The following is a 21,702-nucleotide window of genomic DNA, read 5'->3' on the forward strand; positions in this document are numbered from 1 at the left end:
CTTCAGGTGTTTATTTCACCAGACTCTTTTATGGAGTTTTCCGAAAGGTCTATATGCCTTTGCTAACCTGTTGTCTATCTCTCCATCAGTCTTACCATCCGAGGAGATGAGGCTACCTAGGTAATTAAACTGCTGGACTGATTTGAGCTCTGATTTGCCAATGGTGATATGGGGATGATGGAAGATTTCCTGAGGTTGATAGAAAATTTCTGTCTTCTTGAAGCTGACTTCCAGCCCAAAGAGTTCAGCAGCATCTGCAAAGCAGGATGTTAAATGCTGCGGAGCTACTTCTGTGTGGGCGACGAGGGCAGCGTCATCAGCATAAAGCAGCTCCCGGACAAGATGATTTAAGCTCTTAGTATGGACCTTCAGTGGTCTTAGGTTGAATAGGTTTCCATCGGTACGATATTGAATGTAAATACCATCTTCTTCATCATTGAGGTCTGCCGTGGCCCTTTGGAGCATCATGCTGAAAAAGATTGTGAATAGGGTTGGGGCAAGAGCACAGCCTTGTTTCACACCATTAGTTATTAGAAAGGGCTCAGAAAGTGCATTGCCATAACTGACTTGGCCGCGCTGATCTTCATGAAGTAAGATGATCATTTTAAGGAACTTGGGGGGACAACCTAAACATTCCAAAATCTGCCATAGACCTTTTCTGCTCAAAGTTTTGAAAGCCTTGGTGAGATCAACAAAGGTTACATAGAGACCTTTTTTCTGTTTCCTACACTTCTCTTGCAGTCGTCTGAGGACAAATACCATGTCTGTGGTACTCCTGTTGGCTCTGAAACCACATTGGCTTTCAGGTAGAAGTTCTTCTGCTATAGCGGATATTAGTCTGTTCAAAAGTATTCTTGCCAGGATTTTGCCAGCAATGGAGAGCAGAGTAATACCACGGTAATTTGAACAGTCTGATTTAATACCTTTCTTCTTATACAAGGTGATGATGACTGCATCACGAAGGTCTGATGGGAGTTCGCCTAGTTCCCAACAGCGCACCACAAACTCGTGAAATTTAGCATGGAGTGCAAAGGCCCCCATGTTTCCAGACTTAAGGTGGAATTCAGTCAACTCTAGCTGCCTTGCCAGTTTTCACCTGCTGTATGGCCTTAAGAGTTTCTCCCATAGTAGGGACAATGTCCAATTCATTCTTCACCGGTTGCTGTGTAGCACTGAATTGCTGAGTCTTGCATTACATGGCTAGTACTGAAAAGAGTCTGAAAGTGTTCAGACCAGTGATTCAGAATGGAGATTTTATGTGTGCAAAGCACCCTCCCATATGCACTGAGTAGGGGGCTTTGGACCTGGTATGTAGGCCCGTATGCTGTTTTCAAGGCCTCATAGAATCCTCTGTGATCACCTGTATCTGCACATAATTGAGTTTTTTCAGCTAGATTGATCTACCACTTGTTCTGGATGTCACGAAGTTTCTGTTGGAGCTTGCTGCATGCAAGATAAAAGGCTGCTTTTCTTACATGGCAGGATGGCAGTGCAAGGTGTGCTTGGTGAGCAGTTCTCTTCTTCCTGGATCTCCTGATTGTTTTCATCAAACCAGTCCTTGTTCTTCTTGAAGGAGAACCCTAAGGATTCTTCAGAGGACTGCAGGATGCTATTTGAATATATTGCCAAAGTGTTTCAGGAGAGGAATCTATGGAATGATCTTCGAGCCTAGTTTGAAGGTTTGCCTGAAAGCTGTCTCTCCCTGATTGAAGACCGTTAACTTGGAATCTCCTCCTTGGAATATCACCCCTTTTAGGTTTGAAGTTTACAGTGCACAAGTCGATGGTCTGTTTGACATTCTGCACTAGGCATCACGCGGGTATGATGAACATCGCAAACATCTCTGTCACACCAAGACATAATTGATGAGGTGCCAATGCTTGGATCTAGGATGCATCCAGGTTGTCTTCAGACTATTTTGCTGCTGAAAGATCATGTTGGTGATGGTGAGCTGCTGCTCTGCACAGAATTCTAGCAGAAGGCGACCATTATCGTTGCAGTTTCCAATGCCATGCTTGCCTAATACTCCTTTCCAGGCTTCCACTGCTCCTTCTGCTTCCACAGCTCCTCTCCGGAGCTGGCATGAGCTTGCAGAGTCTTAAAAGCTACTCTCCATGTTGTTAATAAAGAGATTGCCCAAAGTTTGTTATTTAACATGGGATCGGCTTTCGATGTCCACAACAAGAGATGTTCTGAACTTTCTTCCTTTACTGTTTTCCCATATTTTTTAAGGATTTCAGCAAAGGCTTGCAATACAGCTTCTTGCTGTTTAATTAAAGGGGTTCCCATTTCGTTCTCTGCTGCTTACCTTATCGCCCAGCGTAAGATAATTAAGAGCTCTTTTTCATTGCTTCCTTTCAGCGCTTTTTTCTTGTGTTCAGCTGAGCTACACCACCAGAGAAACAGCTAGTTTCTTTCATGCTTCGCGTTGGGCGCCATTTTGTGGTGTATTGAGGCATGGACTCGGGGGTGAAGCTGAGACAAGTTTATTGGGTCATAGCCCCTTTTATAACCCAACACCAACAGAACAACAGACAAACATACATTATGAGGTAAAAACTGTGACCGCAGCATCTAATTGGCTGCTATCTGTCACGGCAGTTGAAACGGCAGTTTTTGGAGTTACAGCTCACTCCTGTAATGAGTTGCTCTGTTCTCTGCAAAGGTCTGGTTTTTTCCAGGCCCTATTCCCCACATCATCCCATCAAATTTGTTATTTCCTTAAGTTAAAAACAATAATGTTGGATAGGATGTTTGCTTGTTTTGTTAATGATATCTTGTCATATAAAATGTTGTGGGGGCTGGAGATGGGGGGTGTGTGGTACCAGTGTTGCTTTTTGGGTTGGAGGGAGTCAGTTTGGGGGTTTTCTGCTTTGGTTTGGGTATCTTTGGAAATCATAACTTCTACTCAGTAAAATTTTAATCCAGTTATTTATCTCTAGTGGTAAAATTGTCACCAGGTATGAATTTTCAGGATAAAGTAATCTAGATTAATTTCTTTGGGACCAGATGTTCATTGAGGTGTTGTAAAATCAGGCTTACAGTACTTTTTGTTGATGTTTTGGATGAAAGTGCACACAAAATATGGCATGAAAGCAGTTGGTGTTAATGTGTTAGACATCCCACAAAAGAGCTCACAGACCTAGAAAAGGCACTGATATGAGCAATCTTCATTTTTAACTCTGCCTTTAAGGAAGAAGCAAGTTTAAGATCATCCAAAGGAACAAAGAACCATCATTTAACACATCTTAGAACTGCAGCATGACATTTTTCTTTCTGCAGTACCTTTTCCTACACACCTACAGCAAATAGTTAGATTCCTTTTTATGTTTTCTTATAGGCAGTTTTACCTTCATATTGTTGACCATTTAGGGAATTCCAAGTGGAGTAACAAAAATTATTTTAATGCTGAAAGAGTTTATATGTTCAGAAAGACCGTCATCCTTCTAGAGACAGGTAAAAGTCAGTAGCAGTCAATGATTACCGGTGTGGTCTAGGGAAAATAAATAATAAAGAGCAAAAGAAAACCCCTATTTGTCTATGTAATAATTAGATATGAAAGGAGAGGAGGAGCATAAGGAATATGTAAGAATAACCTAAGTACAGACATATTTTTTTAAAATGTGAGGGGTTTTTTCTCAGATTTATAATTAAATTAATTTTACCATGTCCTGTGAGGAATTTTGTTTTTTTTTTTCAAAAAGCTGCATATGTAACAAAACTAAACATTAAAGTTCTGAAAGTACATTAATGTTGAAATGATAGAATACTAAAATTTCTCATTTGTCTGTCAGTGTAGGTTTTCAACATCAAATAGTAATACAGAAATAGGTTGTCTTTTTGCAAGCTTTATTATACCTAGTGCTACAAGAGCAAATCAGTGCGTCTCCCTCCATACTTTATTGTTCACATTTGATTTTTTAAAATCAAGAAACACTCAGAGTGTAACAATGTTGCTTAAAATAATTTTTTCCAGTAAAGTAAATATGCAAATATATTTTTAAAACCAGACTATTTAAAGTGGGGAAATGATGAGGCCTTCTGATACACAAAGGGAGACTACAAGGAAGATGGAGAGAGACTATTTGCAAGAGCATCGACAAGGGGGAATGGCTTCTAATTGAAAGAGGGTAGATTTAGATTAGATATTAGGAAAAAATTCTTTACTGTGATGGTGGTGAGGCACTGGAACGGGTTGTCCAGAGAAGATGGAACTAAGTGATATTTGAGGTACTTTCCAACCCAAACCATTCTATGATTCTGTGTGAAGACTGACTTTGCTTCATAACTGAATGTGCATGTCTACCTTTAAAGATTTTGTAGCCAAATAAATCTGTTCATTATTCATAGTTACTATTTTTGTTATAGTTGAACATGAGCCATAAATGTATTACTGTCTAAGTGCAGGCAGTAATACATTCATGAAGATTTTAGATTTTATTAGTTACAGTTTTTAAAACAATTGTCTTGTTTTATTTTCACTTGTCTAGTAGCCTTTCTAGTAGGAGAAATCTGATGTGGCCTGAAAGCAGCATGAAGTTAGTCTAGTGCTCAAAAATTTTATAGAATAAGTATATAAATAAAATTCCCAGTGATACAGTAAAATTTGGTATCAGCACAGTAATGTTTTTTAGGAGATGTGGCCTGTTTAATTTGCTGAATATCTACCATGTTTGTATCGACAGAAGTTCTTGTTGGAGGTATGATATAATTTTATTGGTGAGATTTTCAAATGGAAAGATTGACTTAGTATATGAATAGTGTTTTTAATCCCTACCACCTTATCAGCAATTGATAGTGAATAATTTGGCCATGAAGGAAATTAAGTTTAAATTACATCCTTCTAGCAGGAAGAAATTTAAAGAGAGATTTCTGTCTGCTCTTATGATGTATGACTACCTTTTCTTCTCAGATATATTGGTTACTGATATCTTTTCCTTCTGTTTTCTTTTTGGAAGGTGGTCTTGGAATGCACACTAAAGAAAGACCTCGTTTACAACAAAGTTACTCCTACTTTTTACCACTGGAAGATTGATGACAAAAAGTTTGGCCTCACATTTCAGAGTCCTGCTGATGCAAGAGCATTTGATAGAGGTATTCGGAGAGCAGTAGAGGATATTTCTCAAGGTACATATTTCAGGTGAAGGTCTTGGTGGGGCAGAGAGATATTGAGTGTTTACTAAATGAGATGTCAAAGCACTTTATGTAACATCAGTGCTGACAGTATTTAAGAACATGGATTGATCTATAGTATTAACAGTTTTTAATAGCACTTCTGGTATTTCTAAAGTGCCATTCATCCAAGTGTCTTAAATTGTTTTACAGACACTAATAAGGTAATTTTCTGAAATATCCTTACATAATATAGAATTGCCTCATTCTTTTAGACATGAAGAAGTGAAGGAAGCTACACTGTTATATTGTCTCACTTGGATCTTATTCTCAGAAGCTTTTTACATCTGTTTTGTTCTTAGAGGATAAGCTATGAAGTTGAATGATTTGCAACCTGTTGAGTTCTCTCTTTATCTGCACATACTTTCAGTTAATAGTGTTGTTTGTTTACTAACAGCTGACAGTGTAGTTCTGAGGACAGGTATTTATGGAACAGTAGAAGAATTTGCTCAAATAGTAATATGGCTAACTGCTTCCAGAGCTTCACTAATGTCATCATCAAGCCTAGATTCTGAGCTGAAAATACGATAAATGTATTACTGCATTGTGAGAGGGAGGGAAGAGAACAGGTGTCTTGAATTGAAAGAACATCTCTTTCAGGCTTGTAAAAAGTAATGTTAGGGATTTAACTTTTTGTCCTATTAACAAAGGGAGAAACATACTTCTGAAGGGAAATACTTTTTGACATAGTAGAATGACTTCTTCTGAATTGTGTTGATATCATGCATATCCCTTCAAGATAATTAGAGAACACAAGAGTAATTTTCTCTCTTAGGGTGTTACAGTTCCAATTTCTGCTGATTTATAGCAAAATACAGCACACTGTGCATTCATGCCAACCAAATGTATCTGCCTTTAATTTTCAAAATGCTACATTAAAAGGAACATATTCCCTTGCTTCTGACTGCTGATGACGCTTTGAAAATGCTTTCACAGGAAAGGTGTGAAAAGGAGAGAGCAGTGTGGGTAGGAATACTCAGTATATAAAATACAGAATGTAGAAATGAATGATGCTTACTTAAATCAACTTGAAATACACTGGTTAATAGGTTTTAAAAGGTAAACAAGAATGTTTATATCATCATAGCTGGATATTGAAAGATGTGTGGACTACTGGAAGCAGTAAGCTGTAAATAAAAAAAAAATAACTTTGTCTACTTTGTTTTTTTTCTTCTTTATGTGTAGGTTATCCACCCTCCCAAAATGATGTTGAAGTGGCAGAAGACTGCTTTCAAGTGAGTAAATTTTTAAATGAATTGTGCATTTTTTTTTTTAGAAATATGCTGAACAGATTTTGTTCTCATTAGTGAGAATAAGTAAAATAAGAGCAATAGCAAAATTAAGTTTAATTAAATAAATTCCTGAACAATTATCTAGAAGATTTACAGTATGATCTGTCCTAAACAAAGTAGGCATTATTTAATCAATAGGATGATTAGTCATCTTGAGTTTAATTTTTAAGTTCAAAATGTCTGTTCAGGTTATGTGTCCTCTTTAAATTTATTGGAACTTGAAATATTCTTATGGAAAAAAGAGAGGAATCAAGAATCTTTTTACTTGTTTTACTTGTTTTACTTGTTTTCTTAGATTTCACTCTGCAGTGATAAGACACTTCATTGTATGGTTAGAGTTAAAAACTTGTTGAGATAAAAGAATCTGGTCCAGACAAGGGCTGAAGTTCAGACGATTTTTAAAAACACACTGAAGACAATCATTTGTTGAGACTCAAGTTTTTATGGATCCTTATTTGCACTATTCAATTTGACTAATTCAATTGACTAATTTCTATAGGTCATAATGGCTTGAGGTAAAAATTTATTCCAACCATGCTTCAGAGTTATAGTGCTTGACACAAATACCATATCATATACTGTAAGTACTGTGACATTGGTGGGTAGCACTCCCTGGTAATATCCAAGAATCCATGTAATTAAAAAGCCAGTATAAACAAATATTACGAATATCTATATATAGATATAGAGGTAGATATATGTATACACACACACAAAGTAAAAAGCTGTAATATAAGTGAGTAAATCCTCCTCCTGTTTATGTATGCTTGTTATCTCTTCCTTCTTATTTACATTTTTAGGGAAAGCTTTGCCTTTATTCACACACATACTCAGTTTTCAGAGTGCAAATATTTAAATTAATATGAAGAAATAAGTTGACTCAGGGGTCTTAGTGGCTATTCAGAAAATTGATAGTATTCCTAAGTTTCTTGTGGGAAGTAGTTTTGTCATATATGGCAGCATAAATTCTTTATCAGTGTAGATAGATCGAGTGTAGAATCTCTGCAACGCAAAATCAAAAAAATTAGCAGCAGACTTAGAAGATATGGGTAAGAATGAAATTTCGATAGGAGACTGAGAGTCAAGTATTTAGAGAGGATACTGCAATGCAGTGGCAATGCAGAAATCTCCTGATTTCTTTCTGTTTTATGATAGAAGAAATTTATTTCTTTGTGTGAGTGTTGGCTGTGCAACCACCTGTTGTTCTTTATTTGCAGTGCTTTATTTTAAGGCACTTGAAAGTAAAATTGCTAAAAATATTAGATAGTTCAGATTTAAAAAAGGAATGAGATTTTTACAGGATGGAGGAAATGTGTGCCAAAGTTAATTCAGTCCTTAATCAGCTCTTAAAAGACTTGCTTAAACATGCTTTGTTGCAAGGATTAATTATTGAACAATTTCTTCAGGCCTAATGAGATTAGAACAATGAATTGCCTCTTGATTTTGCTGCCTAGTTATTATATTTCTATATAAGGATGAAAAAACTGAAGCAAATATCTGTGGTTCCTTAGAGTTACAAAATTTGTTGTTGGAAAAGTGGAGAAAAGTGTATTTACAACAACTATTCGATATACATGTGAATATAAATGCACCACCTATTTACATATCTAAATATAGGTTTTACTTTATATATATTTTTAAAAATAAACACATATATTTTAAAAATATTCTTTATAAAATAGATGTGTATGTATATATATACACAATATATATATATTACAGGTACAAACAATCTTATGTGGTACAAACTGTCTTTTACATGGTAGAACCATCTTTTACATTCTAGATATAAAATGTAATTTCACATATTACATTTGGGGATTTGTGCCATGGATAGGTGGCAAGAATTGCTTGCTTTCAAAAGGCAAAAAAGCTAGCCAATATCTCTTACCATATCTCTACATACCAAAGTAAAATAAGTGATACTAGCATTGCCTGTCAATAACAACACCAGAAGAGAGGGGGGAAAAAAATGTGCAAGGAAGACTGAATGCACCCTGCTTTAGCAGGTTTGTGTATCAGTAAAGAAGCTGTAACTGCAGGGTTATGAATGTCAGTGTAGAAAAGCTGCATTTTAGTTACAGGCACCAGGTCTAGTCACCAAGAATACCTTTGAAATACCAAATAGTGTACATTCTCCTTCATATTATTAACTCCTTCCCCTTCCATGATTGATACTGTTGTAAATGACACTTGATACCCCGGGATTTTTTAACTGGTGGATAAGACCATTTTTCTTTAAAGATAATGCACTGTGTATTTGAGGAGTCATGTTGACTTCCCCTCCCCCACTTCTTGCCTCTATGTAGTTTAAAAGGCCTAATGATTTTTTGTTTTGCTGTTTTATAAGCTCTTTTCCCAAGTCTCTAATAGTATTTTTGAGTAAATTTTGGAGTATATCTATGCAAGGGCATTTTAGAGTGTGGGTAGAATATAAGGGCAGTTTTGCCTGTGCTGTTCTAGTCAGCAGGAATCCCGTATTTAGTGTATATTTGAAGTATGAATATAGTATGTAGTTTGCACATAAATTTCATTACCATTGTTTTTGATTTTTTTTGTAATGAAGATGACCAGTGATGAAGAAAGCTAAACATGCTTCTTAAGTTATTTCGCTGACTGGTTATATTTGGTGCTACAGAGAGCAAATAAAGTGATCCAAGTAAGATCAAAACTGATCTTCTCAGTGATGGTGTTGTGAAACCTCAATGCCTCCTTGTAATTATTATTACATTTTATAGAAGCAGCAAGCAGAAACAGTGATTGTCCAAAGGTTGTATGTGCATCTCTTAAATGCAGATCCAAAAACTGAACTCTTGTGCTTTCTAGGCTAGCATTTGGCTTACTATGTTGTATCTTGAGTTACTAGATTTTTTGGGGTTTTATTTACGTTTTGTAAATAAAATCAGAGAAAGCATTCTTTTTACTGCAGATCAGATTTATCATTTTAAGAAGACATAGCTTCATTATAGTTTCTTTAGCTGTTCTGAGTTCACAAATAATGTTAGTCTCAGTATTAAAAGAATACAATCAAAGGTTTTCATACTTGCTTCTAATGGTTGCTTAAATTATTATGATTATTAGTTGTTTAGTTAACCTATTAGATGTAAATTGCTTATATCATCAAATAAGCCTTAGTCTTACCAGATTAATTTCAAATAGAAATATACAAATGAGATAATGAAGAGCTATCTGACTTTGTGAAATGTTGGTAAATTGAGCCTGCAAATGTGTATATACTTACATGGAAATATACGCTGGGAATTTGTTTGGGTAGGAAGTTTGGATGGTTTTGGTATGAAATGATGCATTTTGAATGTAGTAGATGAGCAGCTTGTTTAAGTCAGTTTGCTTGCTTGTTAAAAGATTGGCTTGTATTCTTTTCCTCTACCAAATATAAACTTCTTGCTCTAAAACTCATCTAGCTTAACTGAAAAAAAAAACAAAAAACATAAAAATCAGAATTTTTTTTCTTAGAAGTAAATTTCAATGAAATCTAGAACTCATGCATTTAAAATTATTTTTATGTGGGTTTTGGATCCTGAAGTGCCTAAGTCTTGCTTTTGAGAACTGAAAAATAGAGCAGTTGAGCCTTAATTTCTTTCAGGTTTTGTTGATTCAGCCATACTGGTGTTATTTATAGGCTACCAGCACATTTTAACAGTTTTGAAGTAGTAAGAAATGGATCACTTATGCTTTTCAGTTTCTTAGGACTGACAGAAGAAAACTGTAGACTGATAAATTATAAGCAGAAGAAAAAGTTTGGCTTGTTCTTTCAGAAGTAAGTAAGTTGGGCTTTTTTGCTAATACAAAGCTGGAAAAGGCCTGCAACTTACATCATAAGTGGTTTTGGTGCAGTCAGGAAGGACATTAACAGTTCGTATGCCTCTTTGTAAATACACTATTTCGAGACCTTTTCATAACTGCATTATTTAGTGACCACTCAATTTATTTTGTCTGTAACAAAAGGTTTGAAGAAGTTGTTATTTTTGTATTATGTATTATTTTTCTAAAATAAATTATGACCTGTGAGGAAGTGTGAAATAATTTACCATTGTTTTTATGGAGAAGACAGTACTACATGGTAAACCAGTAAAGATTAGCAATATTTAGTGCAGTTAATAAATTGACTAGGCCCAGTTCCTAGAACTAAAAGTAATACTAATTCACATTATCAATTTAAAATAAATCTAATCATATACTGTGCTAAAATATTTGGGTTTATTAAGCTTTTTTATTGGAATTGTATTCTAGAAACAGGAGGAATTATATTTTTTTCTTCCTGACCCTAACAGCCTCTTTGCAACTAGTATGCTTTATATATTCAGATAGAACAGCCTTTGAAGAAAGAAGCATGTCAAATGTCTTATTTTTTACTTCAAACTGTACAAAATATTCGGAGTAATCTAGTTCATATTTCACCCCATGTCAGAAACACATACCTGAAAATAGTAGTTTCTTTGCCAAATATATTGCTCCATCAGTCTTAGAAATAGCTAAAGCAGAAGGAAGTTTTACAGATGTTTTTGAAACCTGTATCATCTATTCACAACTGAAAAATTAAGGAAAAAACATTTAAACATTCTTGTGTTGGTTAGCATCAAACAGCAGATTTTCAGGCCTCATGGGAAGTAAATGCAAGAACTGGGATGCAACGGAAATGTGGTCTCTCATCCATCCTTCTGTGTAATCATTAAACTTACTTAAAGCAGAACATTTTTAACAATGTTTGCAGAACAATGTTGAATTCTCTCCCGGACTTAACTCTGGCAAACTGGGAGAAGTAAGGAGAGAAAATTTGAAGAAGTCTGGTTTTCATTTTCTCTACAGCTGTCATCTGGCTTTGAATTCTGCTGGAGAGCTACAGCTGGAGTCATTTTATTGCTTTACCCAGCATCCTTTTGCCTGTGCGCACAGAAATGTTTTAGTAGTCTTGGAAAAAAATTCAGAGTATCTCTTAGCAACCATAGGACAGTAATTATTATACCAGCAGCTGGGAGCAAACCAGATTTCCGTTGTGCATTAAAAACTGGCGTAGGTTACTTTACAGATGATACTGAATAACCTATGCCAGTACTGTACTTTGCAGGCTGTGGTTAAAGGATATCAAATGTGGGCGGTGTAATTGCTTTGGACAGTAGAAAGGGAATATGTGCATCTGTGTTTGTGTGTGATATTCTGTATATTTAATATAACAAGCTTAGTTCTTGTGGAAAACTTTATATGTTTGCTTTTTACTTAAATGGATTTTCAACACAAAAGCCTTTTTGTTTTCTAGGGCCTTCTACTTCAGATTGTCAGTGTTTCCATTATAAATATGGGTTTTCAGGTGTTTATGACCTTATCATAAAACATCAGATTGGAGTAGGAAGTGTTGTTCAATGAAAAGCTTTCTGGATACGAATAAACGTGGTTTGACTGTATCTAAACTACAGCTTAATTAAAAACACAGAATTCATGATGTTCATCTGGCATTTCTGTTGTTCTGCATAGTGGCTAAAGAAGATCATAATTTACCTGATTGCTTTTTGGTTTTCATAAATATCAGAAGTTCAGCTGTGTCTGCTTACCTGTAGTATCTAGGTTGGTAAGCTGAGCATTGTGCTTTTGGAAAGGCTGTCTTATGAGTTCTTGCCTTGCAAAAGATCAGGTGCCTTTCTCTGTCTCCTGCCACCCCAATATTTGTCCTTGAAGTCAATTAGCTTGAATTGTGATGTTCATTTTGGAATTTTCTAAAAGCATTCTTTGATAATTGCTGTGTGTAGGGCACAAAGGTTTGCTTTAAGAGTACGGTTTGTTTTTCATACATCATTGTCTGGCACTGCTAGTTAGCACTGTAATAGATGATTGTTGCCTGTGTCCTTCATTAGATGAAGCCTTTCTTGACTGCCAGGGGGAGCGCGTACGTGTCCTTTTTGCTCTGTAGTGTAGGTAGTTTACTGTTGAAGAAAAAAGGTGTCAGTCACCTGCAGGGACATGAAATAATGCAGGCTGTTGCAAATCTCACCCAGGGATAAAGACTGGCTTGTGGGTAGTATGTCTTTTTTTTCCCTGGGAAGAAAGGAGTAGTAGTTTTTGCAGCTTGCTCCATTCTCCCTAGACCATTCAAATTTATAATAGCAGGGGGAGGGAAGCAAGAGGGAAACAGGGTGCTTAGCACTGTGGTTTCTATAAAATGGCTTCTAGCTGTTAGCTTAAATGTTTGTAATAATTTTTAACGTTGCTCAAACCAAAAGTAGTTTTAGGCATTTCTTCCTTGTTTTAAATGCAGCTCTTCTGTGGTTTGAACCACTGTTTTGAAAGCTTTTTGTCATTGGGCAATATACCTGCAGGAATGCCTCCTGCTAGGAAGATGTTTGATATTGCACTAATATTTGATGCTTTTTGCTCCTAAAATAAATGTACATCTATGAAGTCTTAACTGCCAGTCATTTCAACATTTCTTTCATACTCCTTTCTCAAGAGTGTTTGACCAGAATATTGGATTTTGACAATAACAGGGTCCGTTGCTTTAGTGTTGTTGTCACGCTCAAGGATCTGCAAAAAGTACTTCTTTCTGAAGTTTTGCCTGTCTTCAAAATTTTTCATGGGAACTTTAACCTGATTCAGTGAGCTGTTATCTTTCTTGGGGTGTATGCTTTCTAGTATTCATTAAGCTGATCATTAATTAATTACTCAATGTTTTTCCACTCAGTGCTTTTGAGCAATACATAAATTTTTTAGTGATGTGATGATTTCCTTTCTCCTAAAAATCAGCTACAGACCCGCTACTTCCAGTTTCTCTAGATAGTCTTAGAACTTGATACATTAGGCTTTTACATACATGAGGTGCTAATGTAATCCCAGAATAAGTTCCTTAAGTATTTTGATAAATGAACCTGACAAAACTTTCGGTTTGCCCCTGCCTCAGTAGTTTTCTGCAGTGTTTTTATTCTTCTCCTCTTAATGTTTTCTTGATATATACAAGTCCTTGTAATAAAGCTAAAACATTCTCATTGCTGGAAGCTGGATGATGCCAGAATTTTCTCACTGCTATCAGATGATGACAGCCAGTTAACTTTACAGCATCTCTCAATACAAACAAAACATCCTACAGTATATTTTTGGCAGCCCAATGGGATTAGTATCAAAATGCTCTGCTGTATCCGAAGTATACCCCAGTCAGTTAAGCTTAAAGAATGAGGACTGTTTGTTTTTCTGTTCATTTTAGAAACTGGATCACCTCACAAGCCAGTATTCTACCCAAACATACTTCCTCTTCTTTATTCTGAATGGCACAGGTCCTGCAGATATCTCATTATATGTTGCCACATGGTCTCAATTTTGTATCAAATTGCCTGTTATAACCTTAATTTCTTTAAAAGTCAGTCATTAGTTGTTTAATACACACTTGCTGTAATTAGATATTGTTAATTAGTGTATGTTAAAACTGTGTTTCTGATCTTTTCCAGCTGATCTTGCTTTTAATTTATTAAAAGGTCTGACTAGCTTTTGTCTTATTAGTCTCAGAAGTTTTTTTTTCTCCAGTTGTATTTTTGTAAATACTGGCAGCCTCATGGGTGGTTAGAGAAAGCATAATCTCAGAGACTGGGCTAATCTCTGCTTCCTTAAAGAAGTCTGATTTGGCAACTGAGTTTGGAAGGTGTGTATCTGAAGTGCCCAAGTTGTACCCTCTGCAGAGATGAAACTTTGTATTTACCAAGGCTGACTCATAGTAAAGAAAATACTTGCCTACTTCTAAGTGCTTTAAAAATACTTCTAATTTTAGATGCCTCTAACACATTATATAGAATATTAATACATTTATGTGTGAACTTGGTGGGTTTGGTGTGGTTTTTCTATAAATGCAAAATCATTTCAAGGGAGTTCTTATGTGTTCTAGACTGCTCAAGAAAATACATCAGGTTCATTAATGAAAGATCACCTTTTTCAACATGAAACTGTAGTAACCAGTGAAACCTACAACAGTGCAAATTTAAGGCCTTCAGCATTTGAGGATTTCAACACCAGGAGAGCCTGTTTTCCTAACCAGCCTAACCAGGTAAGAATACCAATAAAAGAAGCTGTTCTTATTTGCTTGCTGTATTAATGGCACAGTATGTAGTTTCTGACAAGAAATCACTTTGATCTAAGTCCCTGTGTATAGTATTATACTCTCAACTTCTTGAAATTACCAATATAGGCTTTGCAGCTGAAATATTATAGCATTATTATGGCAGAGATAAAGCTTTGTGAAGGTATTTACCTGTGTTTGTATTGCACCAGACTACATTAATAAATCTTTATTTTCTTTGAATTCAGTTTTCATATTACAGACTTCAGTATCTGCAGCCTTGAAAAACTGTTAAAAATTTTTCAGAAAATGTTATTTGGCCATGAGCTCAATCTTGCTTATACGTATACTAATAATGTTTTGATTAGCAGTACCGAAAAGTGTCTTTAAAACTGATTTCTTGGATGCATTGCAAAGTAGTGCACTTCTGCTAAATATTTTTAGTGAAACATTGCTTATCCTCTCTAACTGCCTATTAAAACTAAAATACTCTATTTTGGTTCACAAAGGAAAATAATGTATCAGTTATGTATAAAAAGTATTCAGCCGCTGATACAGCTTTTCCTCTAACACTGTACATTTTGCTTTTTTCTAAAGCTCAAAGAATTTGACAGGTTTTGTAGCCTGTAGAAGTAGACTTCACAGTAAGTTGGATAATAATTAATTTGAGGGTCTTATGTCTAGAAGCCTGGGAAGCTTTTATGTCAAGAAGCAAACACATGGGAAGCTCTTAGAATATGTGAATAACAGCAGTCAAAGTAGAATGCAAGTTCAAGTAGTTTTGAAGACTTGTCAGAAATATTTCTGTTCCTTGAAACAGAGCTTTTTAAGACTCTCAGTCATTTTTGCAGAGAAAGATAGGATTGTATTAAAGTCTTGTATCAGCTGCTCTTAAGCTGCTTTATTGGGCAAAAGAAGTGAGCAGTATCATCTGGAGAACTAAGTAAAGAGCTCAAAATTGTGAACTTCTGATTTTTAATCATTGATCTACTCTGGTTATCTCTTTGTATAAGTCACCTCATATTTCTGTTTGTTCTGTTCATCAAGAGGTACATATTTTTCTCTCTTCCCATTTACTTGCAAATAGAATTGTAAATATTTTTTAGAATAGAATGGATAGGTGATTAGGTTATTGCAGCTAACATGTAATAGCTACAGTAACCAATGATGTATGTGCTGTTAGTCTTCACTGAGTTGTAAAGAAAAGTGCAGTAGCTTAAAATATCTGTTTTAAGAGCATGTATAAAATTGGCTACTGAGTAAATGATAATTTAAGCTGTGGTATACTGGGTAGTTTGTGTCTGTCTAATAGAAATTAAATAGTAATTTTTTTGAAATTACAATGCTTCAATTGAAAACTGCAGTTATGAGAGATTCCATGAAAATTTAAGTAGATATTCTTTAAAATATTCTTATCATATTTTGTCACCATCTGCAACTGAGATTCCATGCTTTTTGCATGGTCTTGTGGTACACATATTTAGAATATAGGCAAGTCAACAAAACCTCACATTCTGTATATGTACATGCTGCACTGTCTCAACTAAACTCCATGCATGTGACCAGGTGGCACAGCAAATCTTGAGCTAATTACCCATTTTGTTTCAATTTTACGTAAATAAGTTTGAACACTTACTGTGCTCGTAAGTTGAACAGCTTGAGAAGTGTGCGCTCAAACTAAAGTGATTAATGACAATTCAGATCTTTACCTGTAGTACTTTGGCTATTAGTAGAAAATACTTAAGTCCCTCAACTTTTCAGCTTCTGATACGTGGATGCATGTTTAACTTAAATTTAGTGTTTTGCGATGATGGATTCAGCTGCTGGTGTCCTCATATTGTGAAGCTGCAAGCTCAGCAAAGACAGGTATATCTGTTTGGGCAGAGACAGCAAAGGCTACAGTACCAAGCAAGTGACCATGCCTTGTTTAGAAGTGCATCCCTTCAAGTAAGGTGCAATACTTGTGGGTTCAGGCGTGTCAACAAAAATTTTCTCTCTAATTTCCATCTGGCTAATCATGTTCATAATCAGATTTTTTGTAGAATTTTGGTTTGCTGTAATATTCCTACTCCCTTCCTGCTTCAGCTAGCATTCAGAGATGGCATACTGAGTTTTAATTTTGAATGTTTAGAGGACTGTGTCTGCTATTCTCATTGAATTTTGCTGGTATTTGTACTTAACTGAATTTGAATTGTGTATTGTTCTTAAGTTTTCATGTGTTCATGTAGGTCCCATTAAACACTCAATGAGTATGCACTTCATTTAAATAAAGCTTTTCCAACATTTCTCCAGTTTGCTTGTTTTTCAGCATTTCCCACTTTCTTTCTTAAAAAAATACTTCTCAACATCAGTTGTATAAAGAATGTGTAGTGGTGCGTTGTTTGTAACATGTCAGTTCTTAAGTATTTTTAGGTGTTGGGCTGGGGACTCGAAAAAATCAAATGAGTTCTATGTATATGATGTGTTCTGCTCAAGCAAATAAAAAGCCTTCAAAGGCTGAGGAGAGGTCAGATTTTACAGTTGTTAGCATTTGTAGTGATCTTTAATGGCTGTCTGGAGAATGGGAGGTTGAGGGTGGGTTTTTTTGTTTGGGGTTTTAAGGGTTTTTTCCTTTAAACAATGGGTTTTATTTAATGTCTTAAATGTGTGTGTAATATTCTATGAGGACAGTGGGGTAAGGATCCTTATGCCTGTAACATACGGGATTCTAATGACATTTTTGCTGCTTTTCCCCTTAAATAAATTTATGCTGTAAAGTGCTCAAGAAAGCCAATTTGCCATAGCTATTTATTGGTGCTAAACAATACTCTTCCTCTTGTTTGAAAACAGAGTAGAGTTGAAAAGCATTCTGCTTTTATAAGCAAAGGGGAAGCCTGACTGCTTGTATAGGAGCTAGGGGAAGTATGGAAGAGGAGCAATGTTAGCTAAATAGGATATAACCTTTCTTCTTCTTATATCCTTGAGACCTTGTGGAAATCCAACTATGTGGCTTAGAGCCACGGGAAAAAAAACATTATTATTGTTAGCATATTCCAGTTGAGAGTCTCAGGGCAAAGCAGCTCTAATTACAGTTCTGTACTTATCACACAAGGATTGTTGAGCAGGGAAGTGATGGTTAGAGCAGGCTACAGATATTCTTACATAATCAGAAGATGGCATATTTTAATAAGTTCTTTCTTCCTCTTTCCCAGCTGACTTCCCTTCTCCCTCCTCTGTCTCCTACCCCAAAACCAGGACATGCAGACTTCAGCGTAGTAGGAGCATAGGCATGTGAGAAGTAAAATAGAAGTGTTTTAACATCATTTTCAGTAGTTTTCTGTCACACACTGCAACAGATTAGGAACGTGTAGTTCAACTGTTGTCCTCGACTTTGGAATAGTGACACATTAATTCTCATTAATTTGAGTATTAATAAGGTAAACGCTCCCAAAGCAACCATACTGGTGCCAAAGATGCATTCCCAAATAATTCATGATTCTGGAGACTTTGTAAGGCTAATAGGTTAGGGAGTGGAGATTTTTTTGGTCCTTTCTGTGAGGTGGTTTACAGGCTGTGCACTTGACAGGAGGAGAAGGCGGAATTTGACTTGAAGCCCACTTTTAATCTGTCTCTGATTATAATAGCCCTACAGTGTAGGAAAATAATTGCCTGTCTGTAAGGTAGGAATACTGGGACGTACTGAGACCTTTGCACTGTCTGCTATTTTCAGGAGCTACTTTCATACACATTCTAAATTTTTATCTTGTCATTATTTGCACCTTTTCTTGCAAGTCACTTGTAATGTGATTTCAGTAACACTTAGTGGCAGTCCACTATCTTAGGCTTTTATCTAAGGTCTTCAGTATTTCAGTTCAGATGATTCTATGAATTTTGCCACCTTTGACAACTTTCCTATGCCCCCATGCCCTCTCATTGTAAGGCAGAACAAGAACTCTCTCTTATTTCTCTACTGTTTGTTTTGTGCATGTTTAGCACGTTCCTTCTTACCTGCCTTTTAAAGTCTTGAATTATAGTCAGTTCATTACAAGCTGAGAATTTAGGAAGTACTTAGGTGTTTGCTAGTGTCCTGAACTAATGAATTTAAGTACTGTATATTGGCTAAGGGGAAATGTCTTTAGAAGCTGATGGATCGTCATACTGAATATTATTCTTCACATGATAAAATCCTCATCTAGAATGCAGCTTTGAGAATAAGTAACAAATATTGAGTACTCTTGTTATAAAATGGAGAGAGTTCAAAAATTTAAGACAGGAATAAAGGAAAGCTTCTCCTAGATAATACAAAAGTGAATGTATCAGGGAGTTAGTCCTAAAGCAGCAGATCATCGCTGATGTGAAATCAGCATGTTCACATAAGGCATAATTAATCTGTGGAGTTAGTTTCCACCAAAAGATGTTAACACCCTAATTTTGAGCATAATTCAAAGAGCAGCATCAAGTTTTGTGTGGATACCAAAATGTTCAAAGCTCTTAGAAGGTATTGAAAAATCAGGAAAGAATACTAAAGCTCATAGACCTAATACCATGCAAAAGACTCATTACTGTGGGGAAGTTTGTAAATTGTAATAGTGAGAAAATAAGCTGGATTTTTTTATTGTCAAGCAGCAAGGAAAAAAAGTGTCGGTTTTTAATTTTCTAATTTGAGTTTTACATTGTAGGTGGATGTAAATTTGAGACTTCACTGTAGTAAACTTCTCTTACTTTGCCATTTCAGGTCCCACTGAAGTCCATCAGACACGTTAGTTTTCAGGACGAAGATGAAATTGTTAGGATAAACCCTCGTGACATTTTGATACGTCGTTATGCAGACTACAGGCATCCTGACATGTGGAAGAACGACCTGGAGAGGGATGATGCAGACTCAAATATACCATTTTCTAAATCAGACAGTAAAAAATCTGACTATTTATACCCATGTGGGGATGGAACTAAGTTGAATTCCCTGAAAGACTCGAAGAGTTCTGTGGTATTTAAAACTCAGCCTTCCTCATCAAAATTTAAAAACTCCAAAAGAAGAAAAGAGGATGGTGAGCGTTCCCGCTGTATATACTGCCAGGAAAGGTTTAATCATGAAGATAATGGCAGAGGAAAATGTCAAGATGCGCCAGATCCTATTAAAAGATGTATCTACCAAGTTAGTTGCATGCTTTGCGCAGAGAGCATGCTGTATCACTGCATGTCAGACTCTGAAGGAGATTTCTCTGATCCTTGCTCGTGTGACACTAGTGATGACAAGTTCTGCTTACGCTGGTTAGCACTGGTGGCACTCTCTTTCATTGCTCCATGTATGTGCTGCTACCTCCCCTTGAGAGCTTGCCATCACTGTGGTGAGGTGTGTGGGTGCTGTGGAGGAAAGCATAAAGCTGCGGGATGAATCAGTCTTGTGCCAAACAGAGCTGAAAAATCTTTGTTTCCAGGAAGCATCTAACTTGGATTTGTGGAAGCTTTTTGGCAAGCTGAAGGGAATCTTCTTTCACATAAGAGATGCTTGATGTGGAGGAAGCAACAAGACTTGTCAGACCTTGGCATTTTACAAGTGGTAGCCACGCCTAACTATTTCCTTTGAGTGCGTGGCATTTGTTGCAAGTTGTGAAGGAGATCTTGCAAAGGAAAGCCTGTTCTTATTATTGGCTATAAAATGAGTATATAAACTATGATTATACTAAAAGAGATTAACTTTTGCCACTTTGTACATTCATGGTTTAGGTGAGGGGGCTCTTTTAAAAGGATTAAACTTACCTGATGGAAATTTTAACTAAAAGTGCACTAGTGACAGTTGATTTAAGATTAAGAAAAGTTAATACTTGGCAAATGAGAAATAAAACTGATTTTAAGTGCAACTAAATCACTTATTAATAGTTTTTTGGAAGCGACTTTATGTATAAATAACAAATGTTTATATTTAACTAAATGTGTAAGGTACGAATTATTACATGTTAAACTTTCCTTCCCTCTGATATAGTAGGTATGGACCATATCTACTGTCACATTCCATGGTAGTATTTTAAATATTTAATTAGTTAATTTAGTTGCATTTTTATTCCAGATGGACGAATTGATATTTTCAGTCCTGGTTCCCTTCAGCTACAGTTTGTGTTGAATTGTATCCATACATTCTGATAATCTAAAAACCTTTAAAATATTAATTATTCTAGTCTCAAGTGACCAATATTTTTTGTTAAGCACAGATGTAATTGTCTAAAATGTTCTTGTTAGAACATAACATTTATTTTTATATATAAATGACTTTGATTTCAACATAATAGCAAAAAGGACGTTGTTTCTGTTGTTCAACCAGCAAGTTGTTTTCTTTTGGGGTGTCCTCCAAAAATATTTTCTTGCATATTCAGATGTTCATTAAGCAAAAGGTACATTAAGGCAGTTGTAACAAATTGTCATCAGTGTTCTTGTTTATCCTTCTGTTAAACTAGGATCCTGTTCAGCTGTTTATCAAGTACTATGATTAAAACAAAAGATTAATAACAAAAGTGAAATTGTTCTCATTATTTTGAACCACAACTTTTTCTAATTTGAATGGGCAAGAACAAAAGTACTGTGTGTTTTGTTCAAAAACAACAACAAAAGACTTAGCTTGAGAAATAAATTACAGCCTAGGCAAAACTGAGTGAACTTCTTAATTGGGAACTTTCAAGGCGGCGGTGGGGGAGTGGTGGTGGAGAGTGAGAGAGCATGTGTATGTGTGTGTATGCACGGTGATATATTGTGTGTGATATTTCTTATGGTTTTGTACTTAGTAAGTCTTTAACTTTCAGGTAAGAATTAACTAATTAACCCATAGAGAATTTTTTAAAACATTATGTGTTTTCCTCTGTTATGAAGTAACAAACATGTTACTTCTTGTTAAAGACGTACAACACTAAAAACAGTCATAATTTATCAGTGAAGGTGCCTATTTGACATCTTGGCTGGAGTGGGACAGACTCTCCTCAGTATACCCTTGTTATTAAACAAACGACCTAATTGAGTCATTTTAAAAGATGCACATACATGACTTACTTTTCTCACTTCTATGCATTTTTTTCAGTATATTTTGTGTAATTTTTTTCTGTCTGTACCAGTCCCCCTAATTTTCCTTTGTAGCCCAGAAGTAAAATGAGTGAATGTAAATAACTTTATCTGTCTGTAAAATACTTTTTGAAAGAAAACATTTATATTTATATTACAGCT

At 35.7% G+C, this 21,702-nt stretch overlaps 1 protein-coding gene across 1 annotated transcript in view; it reads left to right on the forward strand.

The window, feature by feature from the left end:
- The window catches only part of SPRED1 (sprouty related EVH1 domain containing 1), a 60,431-nt gene extending 39,429 nt beyond the window's left edge, over nucleotides 1-21,002 (forward strand). Inside the window, exons 3-6 of the mRNA XM_027641964.1 lie at nucleotides 4,959-5,127; nucleotides 6,358-6,407; nucleotides 14,344-14,502; nucleotides 19,229-21,002. Coding sequence (XP_027497765.1) covers nucleotides 4,959-5,127; nucleotides 6,358-6,407; nucleotides 14,344-14,502; nucleotides 19,229-19,888 — 1,038 coding nt within the window. The 3' untranslated portion in view covers nucleotides 19,889-21,002. The remainder of the gene's footprint in view (nucleotides 1-4,958; nucleotides 5,128-6,357; nucleotides 6,408-14,343; nucleotides 14,503-19,228) is intronic.
- Nucleotides 21,003-21,702: the final 700 nt, after the last annotated feature.

The sequence above is a fragment of the Corapipo altera genome, unplaced genomic scaffold (assembly GCF_003945725.1).
Source record: "Corapipo altera isolate COAL_440 unplaced genomic scaffold, ASM394572v1 23b, whole genome shotgun sequence".
Taxonomy (NCBI): domain Eukaryota; kingdom Metazoa; phylum Chordata; class Aves; order Passeriformes; family Pipridae; genus Corapipo; species Corapipo altera.